The sequence below is a fragment of the Cheilinus undulatus genome, linkage group 13, assembly GCF_018320785.1.
Source record: "Cheilinus undulatus linkage group 13, ASM1832078v1, whole genome shotgun sequence".
NCBI classification, from domain to species: domain Eukaryota; kingdom Metazoa; phylum Chordata; class Actinopteri; order Labriformes; family Labridae; genus Cheilinus; species Cheilinus undulatus.
In genome coordinates, this window is record NC_054877.1 from 15,646,708 (window position 1) to 15,664,460 (window position 17,753).

A 17,753-nucleotide genomic window follows, 5' to 3' on the forward strand; every position below is an offset into this window, starting at 1 on the left:
GAATATTATCTTATAAAAATTGCTGAATGTTTGCGTTTATTTTTTATTGTGCAGTTGTGTGAAGTTGGACGATTGCTCATATCTGTGGCCTGTTTTTCCCCCTCGGTTGCACAGCTCTTTTAAGAAGAACAAACGCTTTCTGTGAAGAACAGACAGTTGTTAGAAATGTACCTCTAAGCATGACTCAGGAGGACTAACTGCAGTCATATCAATCCACAGAGAGAAATTTGATGTTGGTGTGTTTACTGCATGACAAACAGAAGGGAGAGGAGAACAGTTGGAAAAATAGACGCTATGAGTGAGAAGTCTACTAAAGTAAAGATGGCACAAGAACTACACACACAGCGAATCGTGCCATGGGATATGGAGGTGTTTAAAAACTACTGAATGGAAAGGAAAATGTCAGCGAACTCCGACTGTGACGAGACGGAACAAAATCATTCAGGTGCTGTGTGGTCCATGCACCTCGTCTTATTTTACTGTCAGTGGAAATGTTTTGTCAAAAGGAAAATAACAGCTAGTTTAAGAAGGCTACAGAGTTAACCATTGCTATAGATGCATCTATAGATATTAAGCAGACATGTTTTCTAGCAGAAAACATGTATATTTAAATGGATAAATAATTTCCAAATCACCAATTTATTTCAAATTTGTGCCTCTCCTGATTAGGTTGCTCTCACCTCATGTGTTCAGTTTTAAGGTTCCATCATTTCAGTAAAACAGCCCCAAACACACGGTTAGTGTGCTGAATGTTTACAGCAGCAGGATGGCATACAAGGGGTTGACTCACATAAACTACAGCTCCCATGTTCATTGTAATGATACAAAATGTAACCCAGTGTGAAGGTGTGCCTCATTAATGCTTTTTAATGGACTTTAGGACACAATGAAAGCAGGACAGTCCTGCTGATTTGTCTGTATCTGAAAGGTCGCAGGTTTAATACATCTCATCTCGCATTAATTAACATCTATCAATCAACTGCCAAGCTCTGACCTTTTTCACAGTCCTTGAGCAAGACACTGAACATCAACTTTCTTCATTAACCCAAGTCACTTTAGCTGTGAGCTTTAGTTCAGTGCTATAAATTCAGCCTTCTTCTGAACCCATAATTCACATATGTTCTAAGGTCCACGTTTTTACTTTGAGTGAATTCTCTTCTCATCTGTTTTTTAATCTTTATAAACTGGCCTTGAACTCATAGATTCACATACAAAGTTCCCTGTATCCGTAAAAGCAGTCTCTGAATTGCTTCCTCATTAACGCAGTAATAAGTCTGAATGTTTTTTAGTTTCTCAGAAAAGACACAAAAATAAAAAGAATGCAACCCTTTGACAATCTTACACCAAGCTACAGAACAGTATGACGTCAAAATATAGATGGAAGGAACCACACATCTTCATTGACCGATGACCTACAGAATCTAATCAGTTAATTCTTTAGTCAGAATAAAGAGTTGTGCATGGTTTGAAGAAAAAAATACTGAAAGGTTCTTGTAATATCACAAGATCGGCAAGACATGGTCGTACAAATGGACAGACAACCTGAACTTCTGGCTTCAGCTATTGTTAGCGTTGAGGCACAAAGAAATAAATGAAATCAAAATGTGTTCAAAACAGGCATCATAACTCAAAAATCAAAATTGTGGAGGACAAAATGCCAACATTTACCCTGTCTATTAGGCTCATGTTATCAGATGTTTCCCATCTTACGATTTGAGCCAAATAATCTAATTAAGCGTTTTGCCCTCTATAGCTTGGATTTTGAGATGTGCTGCTGCCTTTATGAAACTTTTAAACAATTTTTGAGCGTAGGCCGATCACTCTGTTGATGTGTGGGGCTAACCTCCATTCTAACTGAATTAACTGTGATTAGCCATACTTTTTGGAAAGCTGAGTTCAGCTTCATCAGCCACATCCAGACCTGATTACTTCTTTTGCAGAGAGATTTTGCATCAAGAAATCCCCTAAATAGAACCTGTCTGCATTGCAAATTTGAGTTAAAATTAACAATCCACCAGGGTTCATATGGAAACCACTGATAAAGTGTTAAATTACTACTTTGTAAAGTGTTAAGATTTCAACACTAGCAAAGTGCTAACTAACAACTCCTACAATGTAAAATGATAACACTGTCATAGCAAATCTGTTAATGTTAATTTAACCCCCATGGTGCTGAATTTAACACTTTTCAGAGGTTAACAACTTCCCTGGATTCTGAGTCAAATTGACACTTTGGAAAGTGTTAAATTAATATCTCTCATACTGTTAATTTTTAACACTAACAGTGTTGTTGTTTTTTCACACATTAAAGCATGTTTTTAACACCATATTCTGTTATTACATTCTATATGGGGTGTGTGGTTTTTTTTTTACACAGTGCAAAATACTTTAATGTGAGCTGGCAATAAAATTAATATAAACTGCTCAGGTAATGTGAGGGAGCATATGGCAGGTACAGAGCAATAGGTCAGACACATGGTCAGATTTTGCCCTGTGTTTAATGTTTGCACTGCTCCTTTTATTGTATATCATCCATCACCACAGTCAGGATGTGACCAACTGAATAGACAGCTACACTCATGGTGCAGAAGTGTGTAACAGAAAAAAACAACAGTCATTAACCAGACACATGAGCAAAGGAATTCCAACAGTGATAGCTGTACAACAGGCAATATTTAAACACATCTAAATACATCTAAAACATCTAAAGTACATCTAATGGAAACCACTGCAAAAAGGCATGAAGGGAAAACTCTGCCCCCCAGATTTGAAATGGTAGTGGGTGGAGCTTGGATGAACATTTTAACATTGAATGGATTAACACTGTCAGATAACTTCAACACTGGGGAACATTCAACACGGAATAGAGTTAAAATTACGCTTTGAAAGTTAAAATCAACTCTAAAGTGTTTGAAACAGAATTCATCACTCAAGGTTGGCTGTTACGGTGCAAAGACTCAGAGCCAGAATATGCACTGAGTTGCAGGCCAGCACTCCAACTTTTGTAAAAGACCATGTCTTATTATAACCAGGAAGTGACCAATGCAGTGGACCACTACACTCATGGTGCAGAAGTGTTTAGCATCAAAAACACTTATCGTCCAAAAACAAAGCAAAGGAATCCCAGCGGTGAACACTGTACAACCAGCAACATCTTGACACATGTAAACATGTAAACACATCTAAGCTCTGCCCTGGAGCATGATGGGAAAACTCCACCCACGAGATTTGAAATGGCAGTGGGCAGGGCTTAAATCAATTAACTCTCTTCAGAGTTAAATTAACACTGAACAGATCAACACTGTCAAATAACTCCAATACTGAAGGCCATTTAACTCTGAGTAGAGGTAAAATTACACTTTGAGTGTTAAAATCAACACTGAAATATTTAACACTGGGAATTTAACACTCCAGTGTGACAAAGTGAAATAAGCAACACATCATGCCCCGATCTTATGAGATCTAAAGACAGATATGAAACAAAGTCACTGACATCTATCAGTCTGGAGAGGGGTTACAAAGCCATTTCTAAGATTTTGAGACTCAAGTGAACCACGTCTCATTAAAAGATCATCATACCAACAGTCAAACATGGTGGTGGCAGTGTGATGGTCTGGGTTTGTAATGCCATTACAAAGCAACAAACAGGTATTTGAAGCTGCTGGTGCCTCTGGAGTCCCACCAACCTCAAGGTGTAGGATCCTCCAGAGGCTTGCAGTCGTGTATAAACCGTCATGTATCAGCCACCCCTAATCAAAGCTCACAAACATTAACAGTTGAAGTGGGCCCAGAAATACAGTACATGAAGACTCATGTTCAGATGGTCTTGTTTACTGATGAGTGCCGTGTAACCCTGGATGGTCCAGATGGAGGAGTAGTGGATGGTTGGTGGATGGCCACCATGTCCCAATGAGGCCGGGACGTCAGCAAGGAGGGGGCTGAGTCATGTTTTCCACAAGATTCATTAGGAGAGAGCTGATAGGCCCCTTTAGGGTCCCTGAAGCTGTGAAAATGATCTCGGCAAAGTATACAGAGTTTCTGACTGACCACTTTCTTCCATGGTACAAAAAGAAGAGCAGTGCCTTCTGTAGAAATTTTTTTTTCATGCTTGACAATGCACCATCTCATACTGCAAAGAATCCCTCTGTGTCATTGGCTGCTATGGGCATAAAAGGAGTGGCCCCCATCCTCCCCTGACCTCAACCCTACTGAGAACCTTTGGAGCATCCTCAAGCTAAAGATCTATGAGGGTGGGAGGCAGTTCACATCAAAACAGCAGCTCTGGGAGGATATTCTGACATCCCACAAAGAAATTCAAGGAGAAACTTGCCAAAAACTCACAAGTTCAATGGATGCAAGGATTGTGAAGGTGATATCAAAGATGGGCTCCTACGTAAACATGTAACTTGGCCTGTTAAGATGTTTTTGATAGAAATAGCTTTTGATTTCAGTAAATATGACCTCCTAATACTGCAAATTCAATGAATGACCATTTTCAGTTCTTTAAAACCTACACAATCTTTTAAAACTCTGTTTTACATAATAATTTGGAACAGTGCCTTTCGAGGTTTTTATTTTTTTTTAAATAATGGTTATCATTATGAAGTTTGTTCCAAAACATTTGAATTATGCTCTAATGGTTGATGACTTGAAAAATATTCTGACTGTCATTTGCATTAATATTTAGGAAAATAAGAGAAAAATATCATTTGCTTAATTATGCGGAAAGTGGTGTAGAGGCTTATAAATTCTCCTATTGGTGCACATATGGGATAATTGAGCATATTCAAAAGAGGAGGATTTGAAGTGATCTTGCTGTAACATACACAAAATGTATCTAATTTTCACCTCTCTATGTGATGACATCCATCTTTATATTTATTCAAAAGAAGTGAAACTCCAGTATTTTGTCCTAACCCCCGTAATGTATAATATTTCATTACATTTTGTCGTCTTCACATAATGCAGTGTTACTATTTAATGTTCTGCTACAAGCCTTGAAAAACAAATAAAGATCTGAGTACTTGAATGTGAAATCCTCTGATTTAACATATCTAAGCCTGATTACAGGCATCATGCGGCTTCTGCAAAAGTGAAATGAAGCTTTTTGTCTTTTTCAGAAAGAGCTGCGTGAAGTGTGATTGTAGCTTTACGTGTGAATGACAGTAGGAGCTGGGAACAGTGAAGTAGTGAAAAAATAATCTGGCAGTGTAGAGTTAAAAAGAAATGAGCTGAACAAATCTCTGTAGCCCACTTTTTCATATCTGCAGACAGAAATATTACTTGTATATCAGTGATAAAACACTCATTTACAAAGTGCTTCATAGATTAAAGCAAACAAAACCGTAAGATGAAGAAAATACACAAGTTAATCACAGGGTTAATCAGGATAACATAACAATCGGGCAAAAGCAGACGCAAAAAACTTGGCATAAAAAAAGGGGCTGAGAGTTTTATGAAGGTTTCATGTGTACAGGTTAGTTTTTAGATGCATTCCAAAGAGTCTGTAGATCTGATGGATTATGGGAGTTGATTCAAAAGTTGAGGATTTAAACAACAAAAGTATGATCACCTTTATTTTTTGAACTAGAGAGTAGGGTAAAAAGAAGGATGACATGAATCAATCTGAGCAGACGAGGTTTGAAAAATGAAATAAGGAGGTTGAGAATGGTTACCTTGCAAGTAACAGGATCAGCTATTTTGTTGTATGCTGGGTAATGTTAATATAACCCATTTTTGACCAAAGAAAAATGTTTTTCAATAAATTAGACCATATATCTCATTGTTATGCATTGGTTTTTGAATGGTTCAGGGTCTACCACAAGAGATGATGACATGACAATACAGTATTGCAGTGTTTCCCCTTCCATTATCAATCAATCAATCAATCAATCAATCAATCAATCTTTATATAGCACTTTTAATACAATGCAATGTAGCACAAAGGGCTTTACAACATACAATTTAAAGAAAAATACATTAGTTCAAGTCCCCCCACCCACCCAACCAGTAACCCAGCCCTCTTCCCCACCCGGTAGTCAATACCTGGGTGGATATGTCGTATGTAATGGATTCCTTACACAAAGGAACGTGCGCACAGAGGAAACATTATGTAAAAGTTCAGAATGAGGAAAATATGTATTATATTATATTATATTATATTATATCATTTGTATGATGTAGTCCTGATGTTACTCCTGGTGTTGCAGGTTGGCAAAAAAAAAAAAAAAAAAAAAAAATTCCAAAATACCTCCACAGCGATGCGAAAGACTCATCACCAGTTATCACAAACGCTTGATTTCAATTACTGCTGCCAAGGGTGGCACAACCAGTTATTAGGTTCAGGGGGCAATGACTTTTTCACATAGGACCAGATAGGTTTGGATTTTTTTTCCTTAATAAATAAAATCATCATTTAGAAACAGCATTTTGTATTTACTTTGGTTGTCTTTGTGAGATATTAAAATTGGTTTGAGGAGCTGAAACATCTAAGTGTGGTAAATATGCAAAAATCTCAGGAATCAGAAAGGGGGCAAATACTTTTCACAGCACTGTGCATGTTCCTTATGAATGTGGCACCATTTTAAAAGGAAATAAACTGGCTTTCTAATGGTATAAGATTTGTTGAAGAAGCGTTGTTACAAAAAGGAAATAATCCACCAACTCGTATTTCCTTTATTTTTGTGCAACGTTTAGTTTGTTTACCAGTCCAGCATATACAGCCCATTACCTTGATGAGGATAAAGTTGAGTCTGCAGCTCCCTCTAACATTGATTGAGTGCTCTGTCAATAGTCAGAAAAGCAACATTGCAAAAGATAGCAAAGTTTGGAGTTTAGAGCTTTACTGAAGTAGCTGAAGTTAAAATGTTGCAATTATGCAACTCAGCAGATGCAGTGGCACTTTTAAAATTGTTTTCTGTCTCTTTTACATTTATTTTATTCTTCACACTTATAGATTGAATCCTTTCCAGTCACATCAATTATTGTCACACTTATTTTTTCCAGCTGCATGATTTATTTTTCATTTATCAAGAAGAAAAATGATTTCATTTGCATCAATTTACGCTGCATATCATTGACTCTGCTTTGAAATGATCTGTCAATCACACACACCTCTGCTTTTCACTTGCTGCCAACAGAAACACTGGAGTCTGTTCCTCTTCCTGACAGCTTTTCATCATCCCTGAATGACGGAGTCCGCACTTTGAAAGCTTAATGTTTCCAAATTATTTTCTTCTGGAAAATACCAATGAGGGTTGTTTTGTGTTTTTTTTTTCCTTTCAGTGCTTTGAATGAAGAGTTGGAAAAAGAGACATTCTCGTATGTGGATCAGCTTCCAGTGTCTGAGATCATCCACCAGGTAAGAGGCCAGTGCAGACTGAGGTCAGTCTGGGACACTGAACACCATGTGGTGAAACTCAAGGTTTTTGTATTTGTTGTGTTGGCAGCTGTTGATTCAGGCCTCTGTGCTTTTTTTTTTTCCTATTCTAAGTGTGTCCACCCTCGTCCTCATTTTGGACACTGAGCTGAAAGTTACGTGCAACATCCAAAAACAGATTCTTTGTGACGTTTCCATGGTGACAGCTCAAAGTGTGAAATGCAAGTGCCTCCTGGTCTCAGCGTGGAGGGGCCACCGTGAAATCCAGCAGAAATGGATAGGCAGCATTTTGGCGTGGGATTGTGCATTCACCTCTTTCCCGAATGGTTTGCGGCTTTCAGTTGAGACGACCTTCACAAATGAACACCTATTCCTCCTCATTGCACCTCTTAAAGCGTGTGCTCTGCATTCAGAACAGTTTCGGCCTCTGCGTTGCTCTGTGAGATTTTCCATTATGGCCGTACATTGAAAAAAAAAAACATTTCTATACTTTTCCTTCAATTTTTGCTTCTGAAAGAATAAAGAAGTCACATTAATCTTGGCTGCAGGCTAAAGCAGACGTTAGTGTAGTGTATATTTGTAGCTCAGCTGCTGCTGAGGAATGTATACTTTAATATTCTGAGATGGGACAAATTAATGTGACCACTGACAGAATTATTCAAGGTAATAAACTGTTATAAAGTTTGCAAAGTTTGAGACTGCAATTACTGTTTGAGCTGGGAAAATATTTAATCTTACTTTGAAAGATTGAACAAGACCTCATAATGAAAGCCACACACATTTGATTTGTTTAATTCTTTATCTCAAACCATTTAGTAAAAAACATATATATAAATGACAAACACAGTGAACCTCAACAGCAATATAAGCAACACAAAGCTAAAGGACTGTGATAAAGTTTGCCCCTTTTTTTTTAATCAAGCTCCTCATATGGTTTTTACTGCTTTTACCAAATACAGTATATGTTTACTTTTAATACCATGGAAATTAGATAAATAGGTCAGTGAATTGAAATGAAATAAAACTCAAAATGAAAAATGAAATGAAAGACATTACTTTTTGACAATTTCTTGCCTGGAAGTAAGTTTTTCTTGGAATTATACAGGCCTTTTGTTAGTCTACCTAATCACTGCTTTTGTACAGATAGTTTTATTTTGCAGTTTTACTTTTATTTAAACCAAAATACAAGCTTCAGTCAAATGACAAATTATCTGCCTTACCTACAATAAATCCTCTAACATCTAAACATCCTGAATTCAGGACTATCATGTCATATCAGTAAAATCTAGTTCAGTAACAAAAAAATTGATGCATCAATCAATATATCATCACATAACATATTGCTGTTATGCATATCGTTAGAGATGTCAATGAGAAAAGCCAGCTGATGGCAGCAAATACTAAACTGCATGATACAGAGCACACCTCACCAACAGTTTACAGATGGCCCCTCACATCAATCAGTGTCTATCAACTGCCAGCAGGCTAAAAGCAAAGATACTGCATTATTTTGGGTTTCTTCAAACACCAGAAGAGTTGGATTACAGCTGTGCTGTAAACAAGGTAAAACACGAAAGCAACACAAATCATCATCGACACATGACACCAGACTAAATAGCAAAAGCTAGGATCACCAGGCTTGTCTGTGTCATCCCAACCAGCACTGAATGATGCTGTTAAGCCAAAATATCACTCAACTTCTGAGTGGATTCAGGAGATCATAAGCTGTACTTTATGCTTTTTTTTATGCGGATTTGAGTCGAACAATGGTGATGATCACCAAAGCTTCAGACAGCTGTTTAAAGAGTGTGAGTAATGCTGTTTAATACTCCCTCATTGGTTCATTATAGAAACTGCGGTGCCATTTTATGTGGAAGTAAAGCAAAAAGTTCTTACAAATGCAAGTAGGTTCATTGTAAAGTGAAGCCAGAAAATTATGACATGAAAAGTATGAAAAACAACAAGCAGACAACGTGACAACAGATGAGCCATTTGTGCTTAAAAAGTAAAATACTATTGTGTTTGCGTTTATTGATACCCAAGATGATGGCTGGATAGCTCAGTGGTTTACATCGCTGACTTGTTTATGGGAGATTGTGGCTCAAATCCTGGTCAGAGCACAATGAGTGTCCAGTGTGGGCCCTTGGGCAATGCCTTTATCGCCAGAGACACCAGATGCATGTCGCTTTGGATTAAAAGTATCTGCTAGTTTTACTCTTATCTCTGAGGATCTAAATTTAAGCGTAAGATCCTTAAGACGATACCTTTTTTGTTATCCTCTACAATAAATAACAGCTGCTCTGGTAAATTCTGTGTAAGACGTGTTTATTAATACATTTATTATTCTAACGTGTATCGCGAAACATATTGCATAGTGGCCTGGAAATAACAGAGTTTCAATTTCAGTTCCAACTTGAACTCCCCATGAACATGGGAACATAATAATTGTGATTAAACATTACTGTGCCACCTGCTGTGTTTTTCTCATTTTGTCTGTGAGGTAAATGGCACAATCTCTCCTTTACAGCAAGACATGTGCTCTGCTCCTCCCACCTTAACAGCTCTCATTTTTATTTAAGTGAGGAGCAGAGGGAGCCATGGTACATACTCTGGTCAGGTTGACAAGTGAGAACGCTAAAAGGGATTTTTGAAACTCCATCATTGATTTTAAACACGTGTGATGTGCACACATGAGGCAAAAATGCCTCCACTCATGACTCATGGGGGCTTTGACACAGGCTGTTAGCTGAGTCCAGTGCTGCAGCAGTTCATAAAATAACACCTTAGAAAACGGTTTAAAGGTGTTTTGACTTATGAGTTACTTGTTTTTACTCCATGATGATTCAAAGAATTGAAGAGTGACGAGGTCAGAGAAACAACTTTAGACTTCGTAGTTCAGCATCGTTGCTTGCACCTGCATTAAAGCTACATAAAATCATTGATAAATAATTCTTTACAGTAAAAGTCAGGGGGATTTGGAGTGAGTAGCATCTGAACATGCATTTAAGTGTATTATCCTTTGAATTTTGTAATATTGCATTATAATTCTGTTACTGCAAAGAGCAAAAACATAATGGGATATACATTTTTGGCCATATTGCCCATTTCTACAAGACAAAAAATATTCTAAACTTTTTTTCAGTTCATTAATCCAGCAAGGTTAATACTGTCTCCACAAAAATGTTTTCTTGTTTTTCCTTTTAATAGAAATGTTTTTAGGAGTTTTATTACCTTGATATTTTTACTGCAAGTATCCTGCTGTCCTCCACAGAAGGGTCGTGTGACGTTGCTTTGACATGTCTAATCAGCCTTTCTTGGTCATCCTCTTTGACATGCCCCCTGCTGTTTACAGCTACCTGAGGACAGCATCCCATGCTTGGGGCAACATGTAGGCCCCTTTTCCTGGTTCACAGTCCTGTGGGTCTGTTTCTGGATCTCACTGACATCTTTGCTGTATCAGTGGAACTAGTTGCTCTCTGACCAAATGACTTTGGCGTTTACTCAATCTATGACAGGGTTTTTCCATTTGCAGCAGGTTGATATGGCTGATTTTAGGTTCTTTTGTTTGGCTTTTCCTGTTTCTGTTTACATATTTTCACAGCCTTGTCTGTCTACAAGAAAAAAACAGGAACTTTAAGCTCTCTGTTTTGATTTTTACCCATCAAGGTTATTTTCAGCATTGGCTGGCTAGTCTTTTTAATACCGAAAGTTCGTTTGAACCCACTTTGCACTGTCAGACCAGCAGGCAAAAGGCAGACCGACATAGAGACAACCTGTTAAACATGGTGAAGCATTTATGAGTTGTTTTGGTGATTCAGTGTGTTGTTAAAGAGTAAAGCAGAAATGAAGGGATGACTAATAATGGCCAAGTCAACACAATTATGCATCTAAATGAATGATCAAGTAGCTCTGCGCCTAAAGAAGTCAACCAGAGTTAAATAAAGAAAAAACACTCTGAAGATGCACTGTTTTTCAAGACATTAAGAAGCTATTATGTTAACAACAGATAAATGGTCATTATATATGCCCACTTTCAGCTGCTTCAACACAGAGATTAGATTAGCTTTGTTTCTCTGGGTTTTCAGTCAAAATTCAAGCTTATTGGATGCATGAAGTAGTCAAACATTGCAACGGACACTATTTTGTTTCCCCCATTATTACTTCCTCCATCATTTCATTCTTACCCAAGAGCATGCTGTCAGAACCTTATGGACTGCCGTCTTGCCAAGGTTAGCCTGGAGTCTAGTGCCAAAGTGACTGATCCAATACACATGCATTGCTATCATCAACAAGCCATGGGGAGGGCCCATTCTCTGGGTTTTTCAGGGGCCCAGACAGTTCTGTGGGCAGGCCTGTGTCTTGCAATGGATTATCTTTTTAATCCAAAAAAAAAGGTAAGTGTTTCTTAACTGAGGAAAAAGGGACGACAGTTTGTCTCGCTTTATCTGCTAAACAACAAAACAAAACAAAACCTAGTGTTGTGATTTCAGAGCTAAAGCCAAGATCAATTATTATTAACACATCTTAAGAAAGAAGAAATGATACTGTACGTTGGCTGTTTTTCAATCTTGAGAGGATAGAGAGGGACCAAATACTGATACTTCAACAAAATAGTCAATGATATGTTTAGCACTGATCTGGTCCCTGATTTTAGTGACTACAGCAGAATCAGAGCTGCTGGTGATTTGGCTGTGATGTTCAGCTCCACAGACAGATATGAAACTACTGCTGATCATAGTAAAGGTCAGGTCCAGCTGAAGCGAGTGATACTTCTTTATTTTTATCTAAAAAGTCCTGGGGTCCCGCTGCTGGAAACATCTCTGTCTGACACCGACTTTAGTGTGAACAAAGGAGTCACAGTCAGTTGGCCCGGAGAAATGAAGCTGACCACAGGCTTGAGCTCTGTAGGACGCTTATTGAGTATAGTGATGGAAAAGAGGAGGGGTCTCCACGCCCTGCGGCACTCTGGGAAATTGATCGCTGAGGACTGCCTTGGAAGCCTGGCAAACACAGCACAGTTCTAGTCCTGCTGCTCATATAAGATTTGTTCATAAAATGCAGCCAAAACGAAGCAATCTGTTGAAAGTCATACAAACACACCTCATTAAGCCTTCGACTTCTGCTTCTTTGCCTCCTTTCTTCTCTCTTTTTTCCTCTTTCTCTTCATGTTTATGTTTTTGTCTTTTCTCTGCCAGCCCCCTCTTCTCTTTTCTACATTCACCCACACACACAACTCTCAAACACACTTGTCAACCCGGTGACCCCTGCTAGAGATTTCGATTATCGGCTCGCACTCCTGCTGAGCTGAAGATGGGAGACCTGACAGACTGAGTCATCTCCCCCCTCCTCACCATAATCCATCTGCACTGCAGCAGAATGACCAATGTCCAGAGCATATTGACAGCTCTCCTCGTTTTGATTAGCTGTCATATTGTGCTCACAGCCCTCTGAGATATCTTTGTTTTCACGCCAACGTGGCGGCATTCTTTTGTTGCTGCTGATTAGACGCACTCGTGTGAAGAACAAGATGTGAGTGGAACAAGATTTGATTGAATCTCATAAGATGTGATGCCTAAAATGTTCCCAAGTGGTGTGTAGATGATTTCTTTCTTCCCACCGACAAAAACCCCTCACTGTGTTTATATTTAAAGAGAAACATTTTTCCATTTGCCAGGCAACCTGGGGACAGCTTGTAAATAGAAAAGTCATCACAGTGAGTGGCAGTGGATATATAAGGCTGTGCTGCATAGCGTCTGTGTACAAACCTCCCCTCATTGTGTATGTTGTCGTGTGTATGTGAGGAGTTGATTAATGCCCTGTCACTGTTGGCAGTTGTCTCGCTGGTGGTGACAGGGCGACTCTTTTCTTCCTGCCACCTTCTCTTCCCAGCCTCACCCGTCTCATCACGCTGCCAAAGCTTAATCACAATATGCCCCGTTCTGGGAAAAAAAAACTAAAAGGAGCTCCTCTCTTGAGTTTTCTACCTTTTATCTACCTGGCTGCTCCGCTTTAGGTCTCTGGCGTCAAATTGTTATTTGTTCTTTTGCCAGCTTGACGCCTCACACCATATGGCTCCAGGGAGATGAAAATTAAAACACTGTAAATTAATGTTTCGGCTCCTTGCTGTGCTTCAGACCCTCACTCAGTCTGCAACTCTGACACTTTTAGAAAGAGTATGCGAGGATTGTTTGGGTTATAGTTAGGAAGCACACCAAAGACCTCCTGTATTTCATTTCATATAGTTTATGGATTGTGTTTGTTAGGGATGGGAATCAAGAACTGGTTCCACATGGTTCAATCCATCAACATCATTTACATTTAATCTTAACAATTCACTTATCAATGCCTCACTTCTACAAGCCTTGAGAAACACGGTCTTGCGAGAGGCAGTCAGCAAAACGAGCAAGAACAGAGGAAGTAAACATGGCGGACAGTCACAAAAAACAGGCTGAAGCGGTAAAAGGTGTAGCTTCATTTTTCAAAAAATGATGCAAACTAAGCAATGAATGTCAAACAGGGATTTCATGCAAAACATGCATCTGTTTGCACAAGAGGTTTTAATTTTATACAAGATTTCATGTATTTTTATATGTCCAGAGACCTAGGATCCAGAGAGTAGGTTTACATTTATTTTAAAGTTTTATCTTTAAAAACAAAAACAAAAAAAAAGAGTAGTATTTTATTCAAATTGAAGATCAGAGATTGAAGATCCAGAGAGCTGTTTGTTTCAAGTGAGACATTTCTTACTAAAAATATTTTTTGTATGTTTAAATGTGTCCTCCTCCAAAACACTTGATGTTTAACATTTTTAGTTATCAAAACTGTTTATTATAGCCAGTAATTAAAGTGTGCTTGTAATTGACTACATCTCATTGGCACAAATGTTTCAGACTGGAGCTTTGCAAGGGGTATTTGCCTCATTACAGACATGGAATCTGAGCAATCCATTGGCTATATCTACGGATATATAAATGTATTTAAGACATGAAAGTTAAGTCCTTGTTCTAAGAACAAAGAAGCAAATTTCAGTCCTTAGAACCAGTGTTAATTTTGTTGTCTAAAATTATGACTAAAAATGTCAACAGCCTTTTTTTCCATGAGAAAAACTAAGACTAGCCAAAGATGGATCTGTGATGACTAAAACTGACAAAAAGTAAGTTTAGTTTTGGTCAAGATGACTAAAACTAGACTAAAAGGTAATTTAGTTTTCATCGGAAAATAAAAATCTGTGATATTTTTCTGAAAAAATCTGTCAAAAAACAATACATCTGTATGTCTTCTGCCTCTCTGTTGTAGAAAGCAGGGACCCCAGTTTTGGCAGACTGCATTGAACACACTACCATGATTTGGTGCCAGATTTAGGCAAGAGAATAAACGCTTGGACTAAAAGTAAAAAGGGTAGAAATGCCTAAAATGTGACTGAAACTAAAAGACATGTAATCAAAAGACTAAGACTAAAAATAGCTGTCAAAATTAACACTGCTTAGAACACACTTCAAAAATAAGGGATACCCTAGTCAGGTTTCCTATAGTCAGTCAGATATCACAAGTCACCTATAAGCGAACTTTGCCGATCACTGCTATGTTAGTGATCATGTTTTGTGTTTTGGTATTTTAGCTGCTTTAGTGGTCGGTCAGTTTCCTTAGCCTTGTAATGCACTGAGACCTCCCACAAGCTAAAGAGTAACTTGATAAAAGAAGGAAAAAAATCATCTTCATTGAGTCAGCAGCATGCCTACTGACAGACATCAGCATGTCAGCATCAACAGATGTCAGTAAAAAGTTTTTATCTGCTGTCTAGAATCTGTTAAATGTGGGCATCTAGTACTGGTGGTTTATAAAGAGGGTTTTTATTCAGGCAGAAGAAGTGAGCTGTTAGACAAACTCTTATCTGTTTCATGGTCAGACATGAGAGACAATGTCAGCATTTTTGGAGTCTTTAACCAAAAGAAGCTATGAAAAAACATTGGCATCAGTATTTGTCTGGATTTTTATTATTGGTGCTTTAGCAGTTGAAAATAACAGGGTTCTTCTGTTTTTCTTGGTCTACTTTGCTTTATTTGCTACATTTTTTCCTTTAACTTTAAGCACCACAAACTTCTCTTTGACCTTACTCTCTTCCTATGCCTACTTTAGTTGTTTTGTGTATTAATTGATGTGTATCTTGATATACCAGATGTAAGGTAAAAACCCAGTCAACAAATAATAAATGCAGTTGCACATTTTAAAGGAAGTAGTTTAAAACACAGATGGTGTGTATTAGATCCAGATTACACCTATTTTTTATTTTGCTCCAGCCCTGGTACTTTCTGATGTCCTTTGATGTCCAGACTTTGCGGTGCAGCGTCCCGCCTTTGCACACTGTCCCGCCTGTGCGCACTGTCTGCTGTTCTGTTGTCCTGCTCCCTACAACATAAATTTGCTGCAGTTTTGACCTTGGCGTGCTACAGTTTGGCAGTGCATCTCAGTCTTCCCTCAACGACCATTAGCGTCCTGCATGGCCATATTAATTAGCTCCAATCAATCAGGTGGGAAGCTGTTAATTGATTTTACTTGTGAATTGAAAACGGGACACAATGCGTGTGTAATGGAGGCAGGCTGCTTGAGTCTTAGTGGCTGTCCTTGGCAGAGCGATGTGAATGGTTCTGTCAGTGAAGGTCAGCTCACTCTCGTCTCTGCTCCCCTCTCCCTTTATAGTTTCTCTCTCTTCTACTTCTCCTGTTTCCTTCATCTGCCTCCTTATTTTTCGTGCTTTTTCTTAAAAGGTTGCTTTTTTCATCCATCTTTGGGAAGTGAAACATTCTCAAACATGGCTGAGTAGCCTTGACTTTATGGCCTTTTATAAGTCTTTTTTGAGTTTTCATTCTGAGTGGTTATTAAATAAGATGTTTCCATCAGGTCTGATACCTGCTCTTCATTTAGACTACAATTTAACAGACTGTATGAAGAGTTTCCGTTTGAAAACATCTTATTGGTAGGGCTGTCAACATTAACACGTTTATCACTTTGAGTTTAAGGTCTGTAACTAAGGCATTAAGATTACCTTTTTAATTTTTGTGCAACGTAAATATGTATTTAGAGGAGGATCAGGAGAGGAGGGTGGATCTTTTTCCAAATGGGGAGGGCCAGCCGAACCTGGGGGCGGTAAATCCCCATATGACATCATCAGGGGAACATTTGAGAACTGCTTGTTTTAGCGCACATTTTCTGAAAGGTGGAGAAAGACAGAGAAGGGAATGGATTTTTCTGGTTCTTGGGGGGATTGTAGACTGGCCAGGGACACATATGTTTGCTAGAAAAGCCTGAAAAAGTGTATCCTGCATAATAATGTAACCTTTAAAAACTGCCAGGTGTTAAGTGTTATTAAACATGATTTTTTTAAATTATTCCTTTTAGGTATTTTCATGAATCTTTCTCTCAGGGGTACATTTTTTAACTGAGATCAAACTAATATCATCACCGACCACAAGTTTCTTATTTTCTTTCAAAATAAAAGCAGGGTGATTTTATTGGAACAACAAGTACTCTTAGCTTAAGACGGTAAAAAAATTACAAAGTAGCTGTGCATGTGGATTATCTCCACAGTTTTGTCTTGTAGTTATGTTTGACAATAACACATTTAAAGATCACTGTGGTACTTAGGGGTGTAAAGGTACATGTATTCCTACCGTATTCGTTTGGTACGGGCTTCTCAGTATGATACAGACGTGTACCAAATGAATACATGTTGAACGAAGCTCACACACAGACAGAAGACCAGAGAACAATTCACTTTCACACTGTCCTGGCAACCATGCAACCACAGCAAATGACAGCAACAGTCTGAATATTCCCAGATAAAAGTGTCCTGTTTAGGGACACTTTGTTTCCCAGTAAAATACAACAGTGGACAAAGGCAACAACAGTACCGCTGATATTATTCAGCAGCTGCAGATCAATCAAAGTATTTGAGAAGTCACCACTCAAACAAGAACATCACTGTAACGAGGAGCAACAACAAAAAGTATCACCAGCTGGTTATTAATTTTCCATAATTTAAGATACTTTTATTATAACAATGGTGCTCTGGTTTTGTGAATCAAATTCATTCTAAAGCAGTACCTTCAACCGTCAGCCTCGGAGGAGGGGGAGAGGGGACTCCATCATGTCTGCAGCTGCGTCATGGGTAAAGTTATCCTCAGATTTCACACGGCTCTAACCTCTTAATCCGCCAAGATGGGCAATAAGAAGTTCTCCCAAACCCTGTAGTAGGTCCCATTGGTTAAAAAAGTAATCCAGTGCTGAAGTCGGTGTTGACATTGGCAGGATAGATGCTAATTTGCATACTTAACAAGCTAACGCACGGTTAGATATCAATATCCATAGACTTGGAAAC

The 17,753-nt window shown here is 38.4% G+C and overlaps 1 protein-coding gene across 2 annotated transcripts in view; it reads left to right on the top strand.

The window, feature by feature from the left end:
• pigk (phosphatidylinositol glycan anchor biosynthesis, class K) overlaps positions 1–17,753 on the top strand; it is a 59,445-nt gene that overhangs the window by 24,712 nt on the left and 16,980 nt on the right. The window contains exons 10-11 of one of the 2 annotated variants that reach the window (XM_041803876.1): positions 7,285–7,360; positions 7,493–7,926. In XM_041803876.1, coding sequence (XP_041659810.1) covers positions 7,285–7,360; positions 7,493–7,525 — 109 coding nt within the window. In that variant the 3' untranslated portion in view covers positions 7,526–7,926. Of the gene's footprint in view, positions 1–7,284; positions 7,361–7,492; positions 7,927–17,753 lie in introns of those variants that run through there. The other variant, XM_041803874.1, reaches the window with a different exon arrangement.